Raw genomic sequence first — 23849 nt, 5'->3', positions numbered from 1 at the left:
TCCTTAAAGCTGACATCTTAACACGTATCTGTCTGCACAGTATATTTCAATTAGCAAACAAACATCTGCCCACCATCTATAGTGGCTTAATTGATGACTGTTACTGGGAAGTGTTTCATAGCATGTTTTGTTTCCTCTTCATGTGATTTTAGGTTACCATGGCCTTTACTGTGAAGAGGAATATAATGAATGCCTTTCTGCCCCCTGCCAGAACGGAGCCACCTGCAGAGACCTCGTCAATAGCTATGAATGTGTGTGCCTTGCTGAGTATGAAGGTAACAAGTAATCTTACCGCCAACTTCCTGAAGTTTTCTGCGTGTTTTTGTCRTAGCTTCTGTTACTGAGATATGCAGAGATTCCACTGTGCAGAAACAAACGGTAGTATCCCATCCTCTAAAGTAGAAGGAAACAAAAGTAGATCCTGATCCCATAATACTTATCCAAGTGAGTAGTTCAGATTGAGCTGGTCTGTATAGGTATTTGATCGTGTAAGAAATATATGACCTTTTAAGAGGACAAATGGCTTCTCTCTGTTCTTCTTAGACCCATCTTTTTCAGTTGTTTTTAAGATATTTTAGAATGTGATTTATTTTTAAAAGAAAGATACATTTTTTTTCATCAGTTAATGGTAGAAGCCATTATGTGGAGGGCTTCCCAAATCATTTTTTGGATTTTCTCCAGTGAAGTGAATTTAAAACACAGTAATAAAAGATTAGTATTTGAAACATTTTGTCATGAAGGACTCAAAATGGAAGTATTTATTTTAAGCAAATAAAGTGTAAACCCTGAAAAAAGTAGTAGATCTGAAACTATTCTCCCATGTTAACTGAATCTAATCATATATATGTTATAATGGAATCTGATTTTAGAATTTCTTAAGAAATTTATAAAATAAAGGGGAAAAAGTACCTGTTTTGTTGTACAAAATCATTTATCTTGCAGTAGATTTCAGTTTTAGAAAAAATAACCTATGTCAGCTTTCTGTGGTATGTCTCTGAGGGCTAAAATGCTGCTTTGCTTTGCGTATTCTGTTTTGAATCATGCTGTCAGAACATTTTGAAAACAACCATCTGATATTACTATTGCATATATATATRTATGTCCGTGTGTGTATATATATATTTATTTATTATTATTATTCTTACATAGGATGACTATGTTTTAAGGAACATTATCCAGGCATTTTTCTCATTAAGAGTATCAATTCTTAGCTGTGTTGAGGAGTAATACTCAGTTAGTGGCTGCTTGAGGCTAAATATGTATTTCGTGCTGGTGATTGCACTGTTCTTTACAATAGATAAAGAATTCATCATTCCAGAGGCTTAGCGAGGAAATGACTCTGTTGTTCATGTTCATGACAGTTTAAAGAGCCCTTAACTGTAATGCTATGCCTTTATGTTATATTCTCAACCTACCTGGATGTGCCAACAAAAGCACTGTGTGTACAGCACCTGGCTCATRAGAAGGTCTCTCTGCCTCGGGTGCCAGCAGGGGCATGCCACTCCTGCGAGCCCTTTTTGGCCGTGAGGACACCTTCTTTGGTGCTCCAGGCTGATGGTACTTGCTCGCACTGATGAGTGGGGCTGAGGTGCCAGGCTCAAGGTAGTCTGTGGGCAATTAGAGGCCTCAGTTTTAGCAATATCAGCCCAGACCTCTCCTGTCTGCAGTCCCTCTGCACCCCTGCCTGACTGTTTTGGATCTCTTGTCTGGCAAATAGAGCAGAGGTGTTACCGCTGGTCTGCACTGAAGGCTACAGCAGCATGCGCGTGTGGGCTTATTGCTCTGCTGGCTTCTGGTGCTCAAACTAGAGTGCTCTGACTTTTTGCTGCTGACAGGCTGACCAAATGGTTTCAGGCGATGTGTAGTGAGTGTAAATACATATTTAAAATACATTATTTTTTCATAATTGTTGATTATTGCTCTTAACTGTGTTTTAATAACTGTTTTTAATATACATTTCCATTGCTCTYGTGCTGCAAAATGTTGAATGGTAGAGAACCATTACTTTTAATCTGCTCACTTATTAATTTGTGTGCGTCCCTCTGCCATATTTCTTTCATTTTTGTAATGTTTTTCTTTCACGTATTCATTCCCCAAATGGCTCTGTTTTCTTGCTAATTTTACTCATATATAGTTCTGCTTCTCAAACCCTGCAACTTCAAATTCACCAGCTTTCCAGTTCCTATGCAATAAAATTGATACTCATGAAAGAGGCTGAGGAGGAGTGAGGCAAGATCAACTATGTTTATGCCATTTTTAYATGCATTTGTCTGACTTCTTCTTGCAGTCTTCCAACACTGCAGGTTCTGTAATCTCCACAAGCAACATATTCCTGCAGTATCTTTCACTACCTTGTCTTTAGAAACATTTTCTTGATGTCCAAGTTGTATTACAGTTTTTGTATGCAGTAAACAATATGAGTTTATGCTTCTTTTGATTGATTCTGCATCTTTACAGTTTGTACTGACAACAAGGACGTATAAATATTAGCCACCTTAAAAAATGAAAAATGAGTGCTTGTAACTTGTAAATGTATTCACGTGGAAGTGTTCAGAAAAAGCAGTGCCCTGCTTTTTAGTTAGTTTGTTGRAACTGTTGCAGTAAGTTTAAGAATGGGAAAACTTGAAGGTATTTTTTTTTATTTTAGCCAAATGGTCATTTTGGCTTCATGCCCAAGCAAAGAATGCTAATAAGACTTAGTCCTAGGCTTAAACCTAACATTAATGGATAAATTTGAGCAGGTATTTTCAATGCAAGTGAATTTTTCTGCAGTAGATAAATTATATATCAAGTCCTCCCAATCCTTCATTAGTCTCATAAGCAAATTTATTTGTTCGTGTTTCTTTGCCATTCGCATACTGATTAGATCATTCACATGTCGATTTTTCTATTTTTATCTGGAAAGTAGACTCGGAGAAAATGATGCGTTAAGTAGTGGCATTAGATCCTCTCTCCCAATCCCCAGGTGGCAATCTGCTGTGCTTTTAWTTCGTATTTCCAGATAGTACAATCTTCTACAAAGCAAAACTAATGAATTCACGTAACWTACATGTGAAAACGAGACATCAAAGACAAGGGCTTGAAGGTGACCAACCCAAGTGTTCATTTTTAGCTATACATTTGAACAAATTGATTTCTTACTGGCTTATCAAGTGATATTTCTTCTCAGTTTCCTCAAAAGTCAGTAAAAGACTTCAGACTACATATGTTCATTATTAAAAACATAAATACATAAACTTYTTACTGAGGAAAATTACAGTTTAAATCCTGTTGAAGAGTAGCTGATCAGCAGCAGCATTGTTTTTCCCTAGATCATCCACCAGTTCTTGTTGGAGAGCAAAGGCAACTTCCGCTCCCCGACTCCTTTGTCCCAAAGCCTCGATGAGAGAGGGCATGGGGGGTGGCATGCATGTTAAAGTTCAGCCACCATAAAACGTACGTCTTTAGTCTTATACAGCATTGATTTACAATGGCTAATCTCGCCGACTTCAACATCTTGCTTTTCATTTGATGAGTGTTGCAGGGGACGATCAGGCTTTGAAGTTGCACATCATTGCTCTCATCCAGGTGGAATGAAGACATCGCACATACTCATTTCAGACTGTCAGTGTGGTTAATGTTAACAGCAGTTGTTAATTTTTTTCAGGAAGGCACTGTGAATTATACAAAGATCCTTGTATTAACATCAACTGTCAGAATGGTGGCACTTGTGACAGTGAAGGTCTAAATGCTACTTGCATTTGCTCACCTGGATATGCAGGCAAGTAATTATAAATTATACAGAATGTTTAATTGTTATTCACCGTGCCCAGATGCCAAATAACACAATATTTGTTCAAGGAAACAAATTAATTTGAACATTACTGAATTGTAATCAATCTTGCAAGAACAAAGTTGTTGATGTTACAACTGTTTTGAACTTCAAAATTTTGCAGCAAAATATCTGTTGCTAAAGAGAATTCACTAAGCTAACTCCTATTTAACATTCTTTGTGACATTTTTGCTTAAGAGTAGATTACATTTTAAAAATAACATTTTGAAGACTACCAGGTGAGCCAGTATACTAATTGGACACTGTTGAAACTGGAAAATGTGTTAACCTTGACCTATTAGTTACTGTGAGCTGAGGAAAGAACTCATTCTGATACCTTAATATGCAATTGCTAAAAGTCTTTTAGTGCTTGTTGTGAATCAATATACACTTTTAGAGTAACGGGAAGCAGCCTGTTTAATTCCTTTGCCTTGTATTTAAACTGACGTGATTGGTGTAGTCCAAATATCTGCTATCAAGATAATTTACAACCTGATGCTCTGTTAGTCTTATAAGGTAATATCCAATGTGGTGGTAATAGATGAATCTGTTCATGGCTGTTTTGTAGATCAAATGATGCTTTTAGTTCTGTGCTAATCTTTTTTTAAAAAAAGATTTGACTTTCTGTTGTACAATGGCTGTTTCTCTGCAGCACCGATTATCTACATTATAATTGTAGTTGCTATATAGCACTTCAGAATATACATGGTAAATTTATATCCCGTTTGACTGAGAGAGGGAAACATGTTTATGTTTAAAGAAATGAGAGAGAATCTGAGTGAGGTTAATCAAGTCACTCGGACTTCAGATTTTATTTTCACCTGGTTGAATGAGGATAATATATCCTTATGGAAGGAAGATAAGTCTGTGAGACTAAATTCTTGAAATATTTATAGAATAATTTTGAAATCCCGAGAATGAATGGCATTCATAGCATACCAATGGCATTGATGGCATACCTGATATGATACAGCTGCTATATGGAAGTTTTTTTTTTCATGATATAAGGTGAAGAGTGCGAAGTTGATATCAACGACTGTGACAGCAACCCRTGTCACCATGCTGGAACTTGCATAGATCAGCCCAATGGTTATACCTGCCACTGTCCACATGGATGGGTTGGCGCAAACTGTGAAATACGTAAGTTTATAAAACTTTATAAGGATTTTTTTAATATGTATGTAGATAGTTGTCCAAAAACTTCAAAAAATGGTATAGAGATTATAGCAAAGAAATTTGTTATCGTCTCTTAGTACCTAGGTGCACAAATACCCTGAATCTTCTGTAAATTATTGAAATTCTGTTAAGTGCATTTTGTCTTAGTGATCATGACCAGTGAAAGTGGTCGTATAAGTTAGAAACTTCTGTTTCTGATGCCCTGCTTTGAGGTTTGTTGGACCAGATTTTCAGAGAAGCGATTTCACAGTTGGGCACTAAAAATTTCCTTTCTTTTTAAAATATATTTCAACCTCAGAGTTTATTTCATACTTACTTTGGATAAAGTATACTTCCATAGCACTGTAACTGTGGTACTAACAGATTTGTATTGACTTCTGAGTGTCTGGAGTTCTGGTAGTGTTTCTGCAAAACAAGTTTAAGCTTGCTTGCCTAAGGAAACAAACCTATGTAGTTGTGCTGTGACTGTATGCATATATTTATCTCCTTCATCAGCAGACTCTTTTCCTATTTCCACCAGATTTTTTAGAAAGATAGACATTTCCAAGAAAAATATTTCATAAGAATTTAGTAAGAATAGCTTAGGGAAGCCCTACTAGCAGGTCTGGGGAAGGAAGGGCTTCAGAGTGCTCTCACTTCTTAGCAGAGAGAAAAGCTTCTGTGTAAACCCTTTTTGAACACTGGAGAGTCTGTTGGAGGAAGAAAGTAGGAAGCTCAACTGTGGAAGAGTTAAAACTGAAATTAGGGTTCATTAGTTCTGCTGCTCACAGAGCTGCTTTATATTTTGCTGAAGTCCTGTTCTTGAACTCCAGGTGTCACCTTTAGTAGAGAGTTTAGCTATATATTTGACTACTTGAATACTTAAATACTGTGGTCGTGGACCCCTCAAGATATTATACAGATACACAGGGCTGTGTGAGGGGGTTTATACTACTCAGTACAGTTAATGTTGCAGGTATAAGTGATAGATTAAAAAGTAAAAAGGAGAGGGACTTGGAAAACKCCTACTGTACATTCATAAGAACATGACTACCCAAAGGCATGGAATAATAATAAAAATTTTTTTTGTCTCACTTGCACAAAGATTTCAAGCTTTTCTTGTTGCTTAAACCTGTAAGTTTTACTTAAACTTATATTCATTGCTCTTGAGGTTTATTTCTATTCTTGACATTGACCCTTGTTTTCACTCAAAATACAACTTCATTCACATCYGGACTGATGCTGTAAATCCAAAGCTTTACAGTAAAAGCACTCGCTGGCTTGTGACCTCATCTTCCTTTAATTGTTGGTTGTGAATTCAGTCTTGGCGCTTAATCACAGAACAACACAATTAAAAATCACTTATGATGATGATGCCTGCATGGAAGGATAACCAGCCTCCAGCCTACTTTGGAAAATCCTCTTTCATTCTGGGAATCTATGGAATCAAAGTCTGTTGAAATATTTTGCCTTCTGCCAAATGTGAGGACTGCAGAATAACATTGCTAGTTAGTCTAGAGATGGTGACAGCACTGCCTTTTTGTTGTCTCTGTGAATGGCATGCGCTGCTGCTTTGCAGGCTGCTTAAGTCTCAGGACCATGATGCTGTTATGCTATGTAGCCTATATGTACCATATTATTCATGCTGTGTGGTGTGCAGATGAGCTTTTACTGATAAGGCTCTTGAGTGAGGCAATTGTCTCCACTTAGACCTTCCTCTCTGCATAGCACCTGACTATACCTGAGCCTCAGCGGCCTGGAYGGCTGCTCAGCAGCTTGGAACTTCTGTTCATGTCACACACTCCTGATGTATGTTAGGACAATAGGGAGGAACAACAGAGCTTTGTTGTTGCTGTTTTAAGTTTTTTTTTTGACTGATTTGCTCTTTTATGTTATGACTGCTGCAACAGAAGGCAGAGAATTGTCTGAGTGTTAAATGACATTGATACCATTGCAGGGCTGATCTTTAGCCAGAAATATTAGACTTTTTCTTTCCATCTAAATTTTTGGAGAAGAAATTCTATAGTGTTGTTCGTGTCAACTGCTCTCAATTGAAGAGGTTGAAATTATGGTGTTTTTTTTAATCAAAAAAGCTAAGATAGCTAATAGACTGCATATATGCTCTGATTAAAAATGTAAAATATTTACATTAGTAGGAATATAAAAAATGTAATCTATAAAATTCTGGCTTGGATTAGCTTTACATGAATGAAAACGGGAAAGAATATTTGTACAGTTATGTAGACATGTTTTTTTGAAAAACAAGTTTAAGATTTGAGGATTGACAATAGTTTCTTCACAAAGCATAACCTCAGCAAATGTCATGCATTCCCTTACTACTAAAGTCACTTTGACAAAGTATGATGTATTGTCCATGAGATACCATGGTACTTCACTATAGTCAGATATTAGTACAAAGATGCAGCCTCTGTAATCAATGCTGTGGCTTATACTCAAAGCTATGGAAGCTTTACTAAAGAGCTTGGATTTCAACAGGTATATAAAGGATTATGCAAATAGAGAGGGATTGATTTCTGAAGAAATCACTTTGTAGGAAGGATTTGAAAGCATTTTGATCTTCAGATTTTTTTTTTCTTTTTCTTGAGAGAGTACTATGTATCCATGGGAAGTTCTTTTGCTCCGTCTCTTTCTTTGAGCTGAGAATTGACCAGCTGATCCAAGTACAATTCTGATCATGTCTACAGAAGTAGAAAGGCCATATCCAGCTCCTTTATAAATGGGTGCAGCACGACTGAGCTCATTGAAGCTTAGTCAATGGTGCAGTGGATTTCTGTTCAGTTAATTGATTGAATTTCTTAGTGTTCATCTGTTCATCTCTCCATCATACTGCTTCAGCAATTTGTGCATAATGATTGGAAATTTAAATTTAAACACTGTATACTGGCTTCCTCTGTCTTGGACCATCCCTCTGAATGCAGGAGAAGGACATATGTTGGAGCTAAGCTTCATACTTCTCAAGATGGGGGTGAGCTGGTGTTACAGAGACAATTGACTAAACTGATCACATTTTATCTTTTGAGAGTTGCTTTTATTAGCCGTGAAGGAAGATGATGGTATTTAGTCCTTTTTGTGTAGTAGCTCTTTATTCTTGGTAGTTCCCATTTTTTTTTCACCAGCAATCTGCTTTATCAGTGGGAAGTGACTACTATAACAAGATTCAGAGTTATCTTCTTTTAAATCGTACTCCTTTGTTTCTTGTCAAGTGCTCTGTATACCATAAAATACTCAAGAGGTGGATTTAATTTGCTTAGCAATGAACTTTGATATTTATTATATCATCTTGTAGTCCTCTTCAGTGTTAGCAATTTTTAATTAATAACAATAGGATTTAATCAGTCTCTATTATAAGGAGAATTGTCCTTTTAAAATGAAATGCATTTGGCCAAAAAGATGATAAACCATTCAGTGTAAAAACCCTTACAAAACATCTTATGTAAATTTGCTAATGCCTGCTGGTTATTTGTTAATATCATTACTTTTGCCTGTTAACTACCTGTTAGTATAGTTAGCAAGATAAGCCAAACTATATTGTTACTTGGGAACTATTGTTACAGAGTATTTGTAGTACAAACTGTGGTGCTCAATGAAATCTAATTCTTAATTTTTTTAGCTGTACTATGATAACTGAGAGCACTGTAAATTTGAGCTGTTGCATATTCTTTCTAATCTTTGGAGTATAAGCTGTTAATCTTTGTATTTTTATCTGGGGAAGAAGAATTGAGGAAATTCCTCATACCCTTATCATCCAGCAACATCAGACATGGAGTCTAAAACAGAACTGCCTTGCCACAGATCTCCTTACCTTAGATCTGAATTTGGCCTGGTCTGACAACCTGACACAAACCACTGCGTGTGACAAATGTGCAGCAGAACAAAAATAGAATTCCCTGCGAAACTGAACCCAGCACAGCTGTATTGGCGCCCTCACGGGCAGACTGAGCAAACGGCAGCAAGAGCGTTGCAGAAACATTAAATCACAGAATGAGTCAGACTGATCAAAACTTTATCGATGTCTGAAGCAGAAATCACAAACAAGCAGCCCTGTGCTCGAGAGGAGCTCCAGGACAGCCTTTCCCTGCTGCCAGCGGAGAGCGACCATTTCTTCAAGTTCTGCCCTCGTGTATCCCACATGTTCTCCCAACTAGTCTCTRTCTGCGCCCTGTATTTCTGCCATAGATGGAGACTTTATCCACAGATGCTGCTAAACTTGTGGTTTTAASTACAGTGCTCAAATCAGTTACTTGTCATCATCAAAATCCCCGAGAGGTGGCTCCTAAAATAATCTGAACATCCCCAGAGCATCTGCGTGACAGCCCGGGTCCCAGACTGTGTTTGTCATTAAGTAGAGGAAGTTTCCAAGGCAGTGAAAAGCAGAAGTCTGTTTGGAGGGGGAAAAAAAAAGGGGGGGAGCAGTCACCTGCTACAAATAGCTTTCTCAGAGTGTCAAATTTCTGTAGTCAAGAGTTTCATCAAGTCCGTTCCTGGTATGAAAATAAACAGTAGAGGAAGTTGGGGTTAACTGGAAATATTCTGAGAGAAAACCAGAGCTGAGGACACAGACTATTGATAGTCTCTGCCATTAGTTTGGGCATCAGCAATGTTTTTAAAGATGATGATTTGGAATAGATAAAATGCAAGAAGTCTTTTCCAAATTAGCTTTGCTTTAAGGTCCCCTTTGAGAAGTCTGAGGGGAAGTTTGCTTGAAGGAAAGCTCCAATGGGCCCAATGCTGTAGCACCTTGTGAGATGCCCTGCTTGTCCTTGAAGTACTGGTTCTCCAAGAGGTTGTGCATCTGCCTTGCTGTGTTCTCCAGGGCGCCATGCACCTTAGAAGAGGAATAAGAGAGGCAGTTTTTCTTGAGTACAAGAATTTTAAGTGGAAGGATCCTTATGTCCAAATGTGTTCTAAAAATGAAACCTTTCAAGTATGATTGCACACCATTCAAAGAGTGGAACCTCTTATATCGTCCTTGGGAAGGACTGAAGTGGGACTGAATGAAGGACTGAATGTTAGTGCAAAATGTAATAGGTTTCTTGAGCAAAGTGTCGTGCATTCATTGTATGAGGAAACTACTAGGGCTGTGTTGTCTACCTCTGGATCTCTCTTGGAGAGAGACACTTTTTTTTTCTCTTCAAGTGACCCATATTTTATCAATACATCACAGGAGATTGATGAAAATTGTCTTGATAAAATTTTAAATAATGGGGTCCTTGTTAATGTAAAAAAACATATAAGGCTTGATGCTAGAGTTGCGTATAATCAGTTTGATCTTACTAACTTTTGCTATCCAGTACACTGTCTTATAGYTTGGCTGTAGGTTTTTGCAGATTGTTAGAGAATATATGCTTGTAAACTAGTGAGAACATTGATATGTACTGGGAGGTTATTTCAACCTAATCCATCCTTGATTGTCTATACAAAAATTAAAATATATATATATWTTTTGTTATTTAAATTAAGCAAGTTCAGATAGCGATAGCACTTTGTTTAACACTTTTAGTCCAAGCGAGYTGAAGGCTATTGAATGAAAAACGTAACATGGTCAAGAAATGAAGACAGTTAATATGTTTGCAGACAACAATCAGATTATCTGTTGGTAAATAATGATTGAGAACAGACCACTGATGCAGTGATCTGAATCATTTGTTATCCTCAGCTGATTCAAGCCAAGTGTGCTTTAACACAGCCGGATGCAGCGTAAGTGGGTTAGAAACAAGCCATTGCGGGAAGTGTATCCAGTAAACAGTGGTCCATGCAAAATTCCAGAGTGGCAGTGAATAAAGCCCTYGGCATGAGCTCCCAGTGAGGAGGGGTGACAAAAATGACCTAATAGGGCCCTTAAACTTATAGTGAAGGGAGCAGTTAATAGGAACAAGGATATGTAACCTCTTTTATYCCTGTGTCTTTGAAAGTGCTGAATGCTTGGAAGACTGATAATAGAACACTGCATTTATGTATTTATTTATTTCATTATTTTTTAAGGGATGTTGAAAATAGTGTGGGTACAGRAGAGACCTACAAAATTATTCAAGAGTTGAGAAAAGCTATTGCAGAAAGAGAACGATCTCTCTCTTGACTCTCTTTGAAAAAAGGTTCAGGCAAGAATAGGAGTACTGGAGCACTTCTGGGAGAACAGTGGTTTCTAGGGATGAAAGTCTGCAGTCTAGTGGAGGTAGACATAATAAAAAACTATGCTTCAAATGAAAAAGCAAGTATGTTTAATAAACATTAAATCACACATTTTAATAGAAAGGTTTACTAACTATTGGAACAAACTGCCCAGAGAATTTGTGGTTTCTCCATTACTAGAAGTTTTTAAATAAAAACTGTCTGTCTTTATAGAGCATATCATTTAGTGAAACATAATGCAAGAGTAACTAGATGACATGCTATGATTTGGATTATGTAGGAGATCAAACTAGGTGAGTGAGTCCCATCTCACCTTAAAAGGCTATGAAAGAGCTTGGTGAAGGATCAGAACAGTGCTATATAAATTTGCTGCACATTAGGCATGGCAATATAGCTGTAGCGGGACCTGAAAAGGTTAATGTTGCATATCTTAAGCTTCAAAAGTCTCTGCAGAAATACTGAAAGTGAATGCCACAAAATAATTCTATTCAGCAGGAAGAATATAAAGTACTAATTAATAATAACCTTTTATTTCGTATTGGCAGATCTGCAGTGGAAGTCTGGGCATATGGCGGAGAGCCTAACGAATATGCCTCGTCACTCCCTCTACATTATAATCGGGGCTCTCTGTGTCGCCTTTGTGCTGATGCTGATCATCCTGATTGTGGGAATATGTCGCATCAGCCGCATTGAATATCAAGGCTCTTCCAGGCCAGCCTATGAAGAATTCTACAACTGTCGAAGCATTGACAGTGAATTCAGTAGTGCAATTGCTTCTATCCGACATGCCAGGTTTGTTGCGGGGATGGTAATTTAACCAAAATGTCTGTAATGATATGTAATTTCTGTCCATGCGTAGTGTATCTAACTGCTGTTGACAGAATTGACAGCTTCTCTGTGGAAAGACAGGATCCTCGGCATTGCTTCTTGTGCTTTTTGATCCCCATTCTGTTCTCAGCTGAAGTGTGAGAATTCAGCACAGCTCCTAAAACAGTGGAAATTATTCTGAATTTATTTGGAATGACTGGTGAAGAGGGACAGGTGCAGTTCTCAGCCTGAAAGATCTTATGTTTGAGATGTAAATATCCTTTAACTGGTATATATGAGTAATTTGATTAGTAGAAAAGACATTCGTTGGATTTGTGATTAATTTACCAGACTGTTCAGCAGGATTCTTTTCAAATCCCTTTTTCTGTGCCCCCATTTGCCTTCAAATGGAGATCACTCTTTCCTAGAAATAGTAATCTTTTAACAATTAAATTCAATGGAGCACTTGCAAGCCAAGGCACTGAGTATCAGAATAATACAAAAGTAGGGCTGGAATGGATTCAAGAGCTCAAGTGCAACCCATTGCACTGATATAGTGTTAATTATACCTAGTTACTCACTGACAATCCTCTTTAAAAGCCTTCAGAGGAACTGAATAGATTTAGAAAGTGCTTTCCTGATATCCAACCTAGATTTTCTTTGCTAAATGTGAGACTGCTTTTTCTTACTCTTCAAGTTGTCATGGAGAGCAATGATCGCCATGCCATTACTAGTAATCACATATATCATGTCTCCCTCTCTCTCTCTCTCTCTCTCTCTCTCTCTCTCTTTTTTTTCTTTTTTTAAAAAGTCTTCACTTTATTTCCTTCTCTGGACTAAACTAACCCAATTCTTTGTGTCTCCTCCTGGATATGTTATGTCAACTTCTTCATTGTCTCCCTGGGACATGTTCTATTTTGTCTGCATTTTTTTTGAGGGATAGTCCAGAAAACTGGAAATAGTTCTCCAGAAGAGGCAGTACCTGTACAAAATGAACTGAGAAATCACAAGCTTTATCCTAGCTGGCATTCCTGTTCATATGCCTTAAAAAAACAAAACAAAACAAAACACACACACACACACACACACACACACACACACATATATATACATACACACACATATATATATATAGCATTGCACTATTGACTGATTTAGTTTTGTGATCTGTTAGACCTTTTTCTCACCCAAAGATCTTGTGCCATATTGTTTCCTTGTCAGCATTGCTTCTTCTGTATTTGACATCTCCTTTAATAGGGTAGAGCTTTCATTTTTGTTGTTTCCTTTTCCTATTTCTTTAATTTGTCAAAGTAATTTTGAATTCCAACAAGTGTTCATATACATTACCACTTAAAATGTTTCTAAAAGAATGGAGGAACACACTTTCATGTGCATTGAGATGGAGAAATAACTGTATATTTGTTGGAGATTGCTGGGAACTGATTGTCTGAATGCTGCAGTTCGGTTTCAGTACAAATTAAATGGGGTAATTTGTACCACCACTGAAGCTGTCCAAGTTATGTGAGTTTGTGTTGAAATGGATCGATTCCCACAAGGTCAGTTAATCGCGTCTAAGAGGTGGGCAGTAGCTCTTTAAACTGTTCCAACTAGATTTATAATGAAACATTTGTTCATGATCAAAATGTGTTAGTAAATTTTTAAAAGAAAATAGTGTAGTTTATTTAACATAGTCTGAATAAAATCAGCATTAATGCTTCCTGTGAAGTCTCCTTTGCCACTCAGCTTAGCATTGCTTCCTCTAGGAGCTCAGCATCTCCACACTGTATGCATGTCAAGAACTCCTTGTTCCTTCAGTGATATATTGGGAGAGGAGGAAGTTACTTTATGGCTCATAAAAAGCTTTATAGTCTCATTATTTGGCCTTGTGAATGTCACCGTTTTGTACTGCACATCTCCAAGGATAAATAGCAAGGTGCAAAATGATACTGTTACTCTTTCAAATTAAACATGTCTCATCTTATTGCTACAGCAGTCAGGAATACTTCCTTCATGTTCAGTTACTAGTCACTGAAGTGGTACTTTGCACTTCCTCCAGAACTGGAAATGGTCTCCTGAAGAGCAGTGTGAAACATCTTGGTTTTTCTATTTATTTCTCAAAGCAAATTTGGCACCTCTCTATCCAAAGGCATCACAAAACAGTGTACTAGCAGGACAAAATCTTTTGGATCTGAATTTTCCCTTGCTTTTGAGGTTTCACRGACAGATAATGGAAATGGTAAAAGATTTCCTCTGTAAGACCTTTCAAATTTTGGAAGGTAGGATAGTTCTGGTCTTTCTCACTGCTATCTGGATTACTCTGAATGTGTTGCCATTTATTATTAAAGACAAAACTTCAGGAAAAAAAAAGTTTGCTTTGAGGTTAAATAAACTCCTAAGAAATCTTTAGATTGGGATGTATTTTTGACAATTCTTCAGATTCATGTTTTGCAGTTAAAAGAGAATGTTGGAACCTGTAAATAAAGGGTTTCTATATCTTGGGAAAGGCATTTCTACTTAATGCAAATGAAAATAAATGTTTTAATTTCAAATAATACTTCCTTCTGAAGAAGGAAATGAGAGTTAAGTTTGCAGGGAATGGATACCTTATCAAAATCCAAGCTAGAGCTGCTAAGTCAGGTAATTCACAGAGCTTAAGTGTGAAGTTGTATTTATTTCTATTTTAGGAAAATATAAAACAGTGCTTTTGTCATTTCAGTCCAGGTAAAGGAGTACAGCTTTTTGTTTAATTTTAGTTTGAAGATGCTGAATCTTGTTCAGTCCCTGTTTGGCTGAGGAGTCTGATTCACTGGACTCTTATCAGTCATCTTGTCCCAGCCCTGCTAGTGTTCTCTCCACTGCACCTTCTCCGTGTTCCTGTGTTTGAATCTATCATGTTAGACTGCAGCTTCCTAAGCTTCTTGAGTCTAATGAGCCTTAGCAAGTATTCTTTTCTTGTCTTTTGCTGGCAAAGGTTTCAGTAATGAGTTTTAACCAGCTGTCTCTTTGTGGAATTGTGATGGCATGCACAAATACTGTGGTATTTGACTCCACTGCCAGTCACAGCTTTGTTGAAACTAACGATTACAGTTTAATTATGTTAAGGAATGTGCGATACCTACTCCTGTGTGTGACTTTTCCTCTGAATAATGGAGAGAAAAGCATTCTCCTTGCTATTCTTCTCCTGTGGAGGAAAGAATAATCCCTTCTTCCTCTGGGTATGCATTTTTTTCTTCTGACCTCTCTCTCTCTTCTCTGGTTTAGAATTCCTTTATAGCTGAGTACCATGTCAGAGTTGCTGGTTTGAAGAGAGTAGCAATATGTGGTTCCTTTTTTCTGTTCTTAGGGAAACTCCAGTCTCCAGTCTATGGATATCCTATATCCAATATCCTATGGATATTGGGGAATACCATTTCCTTAGGGTTCAGCCATGCAATTTGCCCATAACTCTTTTTGAATGGGATTGGTGAGGTTGATGACTCTGTGGTTAGCTGTCCTTCGATATTTCCATCTAAGGAAGTTGAGAGACAACCCAGTTCCAYGGCTCAAATGGAACTGGGCAGTCTCTCACACGCGTGTACACGCACCCACCTGCCTGTATSAACAATTCCTGTGCTGAATATATACAGTCCTCAAAATTCTTGTGGATTCTTCAGACTCCCTTTGACAAGTTAAACACCTCGATCTCATTCARTGTTTCATTACAAAATACATTTTCTAATTCTCCTATTACTTCTCTGATTTTTTCATGATCCTTCTGCGACTTGTAAATACCTCTGAAATACATGTTGGAACAATGYCATAATTCACTAATGGTTACATCAGTGCTAAGTGTCGAGGCCACAGAACCTCCCTAGTCCAATTGATAGGCTCCCTTTGCAAACTCAAGCTTGTAATTTTTCCTCAGTCACAGTATGGTGCTAAAAACTGTTCTGATTACTCATCATGGCCCTTCAGTCTTTTCCAAACTYGCTACTCTTTAGGATATAAATTTTCCCATCCGATCTACACTCTTTGTTCCTAGATCAATGTCTGTATTTGGTCACACTGGAAGAAACGTTTTCATTTGTTTGTATTTGCTTTTGTTGTAAGCAGTCTATTCATTGATTCAGTATGCTCTGTAGTAGGGACCTGCAACTTTTCACTATTTATCACCCCTTTAATCTGTCTGTCTTGCAGGTTGGATTGGTAAATGCTTTATGTCTTCTTTTATATCATCAATTAAAATGTCAAATAGCATAAGATCCATGTGCAGCCCCTACTAGTTACATGTCCATTGGGCAAGGGCTCCCCATTTAACAATTCTGTGTTCAGATCTCTGCATTCAYTGTTAGCTCTGCTGAGCATTAGGAGCGGAGCTGGCTTCTCAGCTCCCTGATCAAAGCAATGCGGGCTACCAGCTTGATGTCTCAGCCAGGCCACAAACAGCTAGCATATGTGCTGTGGTCTTTTCTCAGTGTTTTCTAATTAGAGGCACATGTCAACCCTGACCTACACAAGGGGATGGGTTTTGTACTGTTTCACCATGTGCCGCAAACAATGTGCTCTCTGTACCTGTCAAAAAGGGCAAAATTTGACTTAAATCATGGGAAGTTTTCATCATCATTTGCATCTATGAAAAAGCTGTATTTCCTTACACCCTTGAGAATGCTAGAGGAAATGAGTGTTTCAGAAATTCATCACTGATTTAGTAAGATGCCATCTTGATTCTTTATTCTTGGAATTTTACCTTGTTTATAGAAAAACAGATTCATCCATGATGAAGCTGATGAGTGAACATGGTCTGTCCATATTTATTTTTGTAAACTGTAGAAGAAAGCAGATAGTCACTCAAGGAAGTGTATCTAGTATGGACTTACTGACTGTTGAAGTACTTTGACAAATGAGATTTCCACCATTTGGATTATAATGCTTCCAGCCATTTTAGGTTTATCAGCAATTCTAGATCACTGAAAACAGCCAAAAATTAAATTGGAGTAATCAGGAAATTGCATAAAAATTTTGGAACAAAATAGTATTGATTCTGTTTTTGTCTAAATATCCTTAAAATCTGAATTTTCTGAATCTCACCTTCCACTGTGAACAACTTGAATTAATGTAGAGTTAATCTGGTACATAAGAAGGGGTTAAAAAGAATCCTTTGTGTGGATTGCTGGAGAAATAAGTCTTTCTACTTTTATGCTAATATTTTTTTGGCATTGGGTTCGTAAGAAAAGCAGACTTGATTCTTTATGGCTTTGTTTTCCTTTCATTTGTTATTTAAAGCTCATGTAATTGTAGTCAGAACACTTAAGCCATCTTTCCACTTTTAAGATGCATTTTAGCACTGTATTTTTATATTAATAAATGATCCAAAGAGTGATAGATTGCCTATGCAGTGCAAAGGCGCATCACCCAGCTCTCCATGTGCTGGTGCTGGGGCCTTTGAAGTAGAGTCACAGTAGAGGCTGCACAGGCAGATGCAGCCTGGTTCTCCTCAAAGGTGATCACCTAGGATGAGGGCACTGCTAACCTGGCTCTGTTCCATTTGGAAACTTTGCTGGATTAGTATCTTGATGAGGCATTACAGTATCCTAACTACCATTAATATTGCCAGTGCTGGAGATTGAGTGCAGCATGGCAATAGCTTCAACTTGCTTCTGTCAAGTGCATGTCAAGTGAGAAGACTTCAAATTAATTTTTCCATGCTTTTTCTGCAGGTCACAACTCAATTCACTATGCATCTGTTGCATTTCCAGATGCAAATATCACATGCCTGTCTGTTTATTGTTCATAAATAGATGTGACCTGAGGTGACCTCAATGTTGGTTGTTACAGCAGGCGCTAAAATAAAATGCTGGTCTCCTTGAAACCATCAATTTCACTCTTGACTTCCACAACCTTCATGGGTTCTGATACTGCTGAATTCAGTGGCAAAATTCCTGTAGATTTGATTATGGAATATGTTCCCTCTTTACTGGAAAGTTGTTCATCTGATATCCATATATTTTGAACATTCCAGTTCAGGTGTTTATACTTCTGTATATCTGGCATGTTGCAATGTAGTTTAGAATTTACTTAGGTTCTCTGGGTTTTTTTCCAACAGCGTACTGTAATTCAGTGGGTTATTGCAGTTAACTTGTTCATACTTCTCTTTGTCACCAAAAGCTTTCTTTTGTTTCCAGGTTTGGCAAGAAGTCCCGACCTGCAATGTATGATGCAACCCCCATTGCTTATGAAGATTACAGCCCAGATGACAAACCTTTGGTTACACTGATTAAAACAAAAGATTTGTAATCTAGTGTATCTTTTTTGGATTATTTTTCAAAAGGATGGGCTACTAACCTAATTTAAATATTTTTAAGAAGAAAGCATAAGCAATTTAAAATGTTGGATGCTTCAGAATTTTCTGTAGAATATTTAAGAACCAATTTTCTGCAGCTTTTAGTTTGGAATATTTTAAAACAGGATTCGTGAACTTCATGGATTACATTTTAATGTACCTTGAGCTCTATAAACTATAAGCTTATGATAGTGTGTGCTTTTTTTCTTGGTAGACACTATTACTAAACCCAGATGAGTTTCTTGTGGTTGTTACAGAACAGAAAACAGTAATTAATGAAGAGTTCTTTATGACATGTCAGTGCCAGCTTTCTCAGTAGAGGTAGGAAAAATGTGAAGCATATTATGATACATAATATATCCATTAATTAAAAAGAAGCCTAAAATGTTTGTGTTGTGAAGAAGAAACTAGTAAAATTTATTATTCCTAATCTGAATGAATTAGCTTTTGCCTTATTCCATGCATGGATAGATAACTTATTTCTGCATTGTTTCCTGAAAGTTGCTGAAACATACTTTTGAGTTGATGTTTGATGTTTTTGTAATAGTATTCAAGTTTGAGCCTTGTATAATAATTAAAGTGCCTCTTGAGGCAAAATAAGGGCATGATCCACTAAACATTGAAATCGATGAGAAAACTTCCATTGACTTCAGTGGACATGTGATTGGATCCTACAATTGGACCGAATCTATATTTTTCTTTAAAGGTTAAAGTTTTTTATATTGTGAGTAAACTAAGCATATGGTTTGAGTTGTTTGTTTCCCAAAGGTTGTTTATGTACAGTATAGTTTCATTAAATATTGTGTATTTCTCATAGTGCTTTTTATTTACGATTAGTATGAGTTTTTCTTTTTGTGGCTGTATTTGATTGCTTATCGGCTTCTTAAAATTCTTGTTTGTTTCAAAAAATATTTAATAAATGTTATCAAGTGAAGATTGCAGCTGTTCCCTTTGTTTTCCTTAATTGGAAAGTGCAATATTGTCTATAAATCTGAAGAACTTGAGTATATAATGTGCGGTAAATAATGCCTGAAGAAGATACTACAGTTATTAATCTGAAAAGAAAAAAAACAGACATAATTAACAAGGCAGATTACTGTGGCAGGAGTTAGCTCAGAAGAGAGAACTACATGACATTTCTGGGGAAGTCATTCGTCCGTTTAAGCTTTCAGAGTTAGGCAAAGAAAGAAGACTGACAGCTGTTCTCTTAGGGTTTAGGGAAGTAGATTAGGAAGTGGAGAACAGGTTCAAGTCCCTGTTTGGCTTAGTTTAGAATGACCTGCAGTGAAAAGCTCTACTCTGGTTAGCTCTGAAACTAATTCTCATTTTGGAATGAAAAGTGTAGTGGAACATAGATAGAACCTGGAAACAAACATGCATTATTTTGTGTCTTGCCGGAAGTGAAGATCACGATATTCTTTCAAAAGTGAGGCAGATACAGCACAGGAGTGAAGATGCAATCCTGCAGGCGAACCCTTACAAACTGCAGGCTGTTCCTGAGTGGACTTGACTGCAAATCTGGGCTCTAAGTTGTAGCAAGAGTAAGATTCTGTCACAGATGCCTTGGAGATATGTGTAGCCTGATCCAATTTGTTTCAAAAAGGCCTGCTTTGGGGGCACTCAAGATTGCACATTATAGAGGTGAATTGTAGCTACCTACAGGTATTGCTGAGTGGTGCTGTGCTAGATTGGTTCAGTACTGTTATATTAGAGGTTGATAAGTGCTGAAGGCCCATGCTCTGGTTAATCTCTTAATGTTGAGAGATCTTGGAGTATGTCCAGAATGTTCATATTTTGCATAGGCAGCACTTCCAGACAGAGCAAGGATGTCCCGTGGGAAACCYTGACTCCTGATAGCCCTCTGAGTGAAGGCATCTGGCGTCTCAGTGAGTCCTGCCCTTCCCTGACCAATACCGACATCTCCAGACCTTAGATCAGCCACTAARGACAACCACAACAGAAGGAGCTGAGAAAGCAGAAAAGCAACCACTGGTTGGGTCGGTGGGCAGAGCACATCTGGTATATTACTCTTAATTTTGAATTTGATTACTATTGCTGCTTCTCATTACAGTCACAGAGGTTGAATCTATTTCCCACATCCTGCACAATTAGTGTTGACAGGAGGTAGACAAATTATTGTAACTCAAGCTGTTAATGTTGCTAAAATGGAAGTTTTATTGTGAGGTTACATTTTAGTTCACCAAAAAAGTCAGGAGAGTAAGAACAGCAGAAATGGGCCAAACTTTAAAACTTTAAACATTTCTTAAATGAAGTCTCTTACTGTTCTTAGGAATGGCTGGATGGTGAATATACAGGTTAGTAGGACCATGTTATATTTGAGTTATATAAATGCCAAATGCCTCTTAAAAACCCAAAATGCTGTTCTTGAACTCCTGTATCTATTACTGTGAATTTTTACTGACATTTACCCAAGGCTGTAATTACTAGAAAGAGGCCCGAAGAAGCCCCACTTCCGATCCAAAGGCACAGTTTGCTAGGACAGAATTTGTGCTTTTGCATCTGGTGGTTTTCTGGTGAGAGACCTAGTTTTCTAGTTTTACTCTGTTTTTTAGGGGAAGAAAGTTACCTTCTGCTGCTTTGTCTGTGGTATGGAAATGGTTTTTTTTGGTGACTTCCAAGTGCAGGTATATTTTAAGACCCCTGGCAGAGTAACACTGTCTGAAGGAAGCTATTACCCTGTGTTCTTTTTCATATCTTATCTGTGGAGCAGAGTCAAATACATTTGAGTTAAAGCTGATTTTCTAATCAGATAGAAAAGAAATACTCATTCTTCAGAGTTTTTAGTCYTTTCAGTGGTAAAATTTTTGTTTATCTTTGAAGAACTGCAAATCTATACAAAGTATAGAAAGAAGCAGCACTGCTGTTCTGGAGAACATATGCATGTTCATAGTCCATGATTTGCAAGAGAGCTGTTGCAATGAGCAGTAGCTGTTCTGCATACAAATCACACCTGATAGCAATTCTTGACCGTTCCATATTTCTCTCAAGTGACTGACCCGAAAGATAAGTAATTTGTGAGGAGCTATTTTTGTGTCAGCATGGAGCCTCTAGCTTCTGTAAATTATCATGTGCTTTCTATGAATTGTGCTTTGAAAATTACTTTCGCTCCTTTCAATTTATTTTACTGAACTCTGACAGCACACTGTGCACGCGTTGTGCCTGTACCTGTGTGCTTCAGAGATGCCTGTGAGGCACCGTGCTGCCTGCCAGAGGGACTGGCCCTTAGACCTGGAGGGCACAAACCCATCCTGAGTTTTTATCCTAGCTGCAAAGCTGCTAGAACAACTCGCTTATCCTCCTTGTATGTATGTAGCGTACTACGTAATGCTTTTTTGAGGATAAATGTGAAGGCAGACAAGGAAACACCAGTTATTCCATATGTTCTTCCCAAACCAGAGAGCTTTTGTTCTATACAGGGAGCAAATAGAGCTGTAGAGCAAATACCACCTGATATTTGCCACACATGTTTCTTGCTGCAAATTAGGTGTGGAAAGGTGTAGTTGCGTGTGCTAACAGCATCCAGCTCCTCCTGCACCGGGGGCCAAGCCTCGGGGCTTGCTACCCGCTGCCGGTGCTTGTGACCCGCCAAGTTCTGCTCTCTCCTGGTCCTGGTCTCGCTAGGAGAGACCCGAGGGTCTCTCCCGGAGTGGCACGGGCGCCTGACCTTACCTGCTTGGGGTGGTGTGAAACATGCAGTTATAGCTCAAAGTCGTGATATACATGTTAATAGCAGATGCACATTATTTACGTCGAATCAGGAAGAAGGCGGTCCGAAGGAGGAAGACGGCCTCCCCGTCCGTGTGGTGGGGCTGACTGCAGCGTGATGCGTGTACGCAAGACAAGGCCAAGGGAACAGGTGAGAATACGAGCTGGAAAACGCGTCGCCCAAAGCCACATACGTAACCCGCGTTAAGCATGCGTGGGCTTCTCCGGGGAGGCCTGGCTGGCCTCTCGGGTGGCGGGGGACGGAGAGCAGCCTGCCGAGCTTGCCTCCCCCCGGTGGAACCCCATCCGCCCTGGGCTCTGACAAGCCTCGTCGTCTTCCCGACGCGTGGTGAAGAACTGCGGCGCTGGTGGGTACAGCTCGCTCGCTCGCAGAGCAGGGCCGCCCGGCGGGCAGGCGCGCTGCTCCCTCGGCGCCGCGGCCCCGCGTCCGTACGGCTTCGCCGCCGGAGAAGGCCGCCAAGCGAAGAGCCATCGTCCGCCTCAGAGGGCCGTCGCGGAAAATGCCTGTGCCTGTAGTGACAGCCGGGGCCGGGCAGGCGGCAGCAGAGGCGCCGCTGTGAGCGGGCCCGGGGGCTGCGGGCAGGTCTCATTTTGGTGCTATAAATACCGGTTGGCAGCAGCCCCCCACTAGGCCGGGGAAGCAGACAAAGAATGAAAGGTTTGGGGGAGYGATCGCGAACCAGCTGGCGCCGTGGGGAGGCAGCCAGCAGAAGCCTGTGTGAGCTCTCTGTAGTCTCAGCACTTGCAGACTGATCGAGTGAGAGGCTCCGAGGGAAGCGGGAGAGCGCAGGGGAGGCGCGGGTGATTCACGAGCGCTCGGAGGGAGAGCCGAGGCTCCCCCGCCTTCATTAACCAGSTGCGTTGTGAATCCGTGTCCGGGTGAAATTCTGCACCGATACCACAAGTCTGTTTTTGCTGTTACTCCCTCTACTGCACGTGTARCTCTCTATTACACTAATTTGAAGGAAGTGAGAGGCAGAAAGACTTTTAAGCTCAGTAAAATCCAGGTAGATGCTACTTCAAATGGCAAAAGCCTCTGCATGCTTAATCCTTCAGAAAATGGGAATTTGGAGCTGATATTCATGACATCCTTGGGGAAAGTGGGCAACTCTCTGCATCCAAAAGCAAAACAAAATAAAGTGTGGCCACAGGTATAACGCTGTGTATACATTGCTTGCACTTCCATAAAGTCTCTTACTGTGAAACTTCTGTTGCAGCACTGATGTTTTCATCTTATCTCAGCTTAATTCCTGTAAACCTCTTAGCTTTTCTCCAGCAGGTCTTTACTGAGAAACACTTGAGCAGATGTCACCTATGTGAAGATGTATAGTCTCTCTTTTGATAGCAATAGATGGTTGAGGAGGAATAAGTTCAATTATTCTCTGAGCGGATGGCTGAGGAATAAAATAGCTGCTCCTTCCCTGAGCTGTCAGAGTTATGCCTAGAGGGAACTACTTTGTCCCTTCATGCGGTTAAATCCTTCTATGTCGAAAATTTCCCTGAGATTTCTTTCTCATTTTGCCCACAACAGTTCAGTTGCAGAGCGAACCTGCACCCTGCAGTAGACAGAGACGTACCCCGTCCATAAAGCTGATCTTTGCCTTTGCCCTTGGTTCTTTGGTTTGCCTTGGTTCTTGTCCCTTCTTCAGCATATCTGTCTTCTATTCCCCAAGACCTTTTGCTGAACATTCACAAATGCTATGTAGTTGTAGAGAGTGGTGGGAGAAAGGATGGTGGGAGGCAAATTTGGCTGTGAGCCATCTTTATGTCCACGTTAAACCTCTTATCAGGGAGACTAGACTGACTTGAGTCTGAAGTCAGAGCAATCTGAATACTGCTACTGCCACAAGTAGCTGGAGA

At 39.0% G+C, this 23849-nt stretch overlaps 1 protein-coding gene across 1 annotated transcript in view; it reads left to right on the top strand.

Moving 5' to 3' along the window:
• The window catches only part of DNER (delta/notch like EGF repeat containing), an 86284-nt gene extending 67108 nt beyond the window's left edge, over positions 1–19176 (top strand). The window contains exons 9-13 of the mRNA XM_085298694.1: positions 153–275; positions 3647–3760; positions 4820–4951; positions 11662–11908; positions 18085–19176. Coding sequence (XP_085154820.1) covers positions 153–275; positions 3647–3760; positions 4820–4951; positions 11662–11908; positions 18085–18196 — 728 coding nt within the window. The 3' untranslated portion in view covers positions 18197–19176. The remainder of the gene's footprint in view (positions 1–152; positions 276–3646; positions 3761–4819; positions 4952–11661; positions 11909–18084) is intronic.
• The last annotated feature ends 4673 nt before the right edge of the window (positions 19177–23849 follow it).

The sequence above is a fragment of the Rhea americana genome, unplaced genomic scaffold (genome assembly GCF_003343005.1).
Source record: "Rhea americana isolate MKP2758 unplaced genomic scaffold, rheAme1 scaffold_14, whole genome shotgun sequence".
NCBI classification, from domain to species: Eukaryota; Metazoa; Chordata; class Aves; order Rheiformes; family Rheidae; genus Rhea; species Rhea americana.
This window is presented reverse-complemented; position numbering and strand designations above follow the sequence as displayed.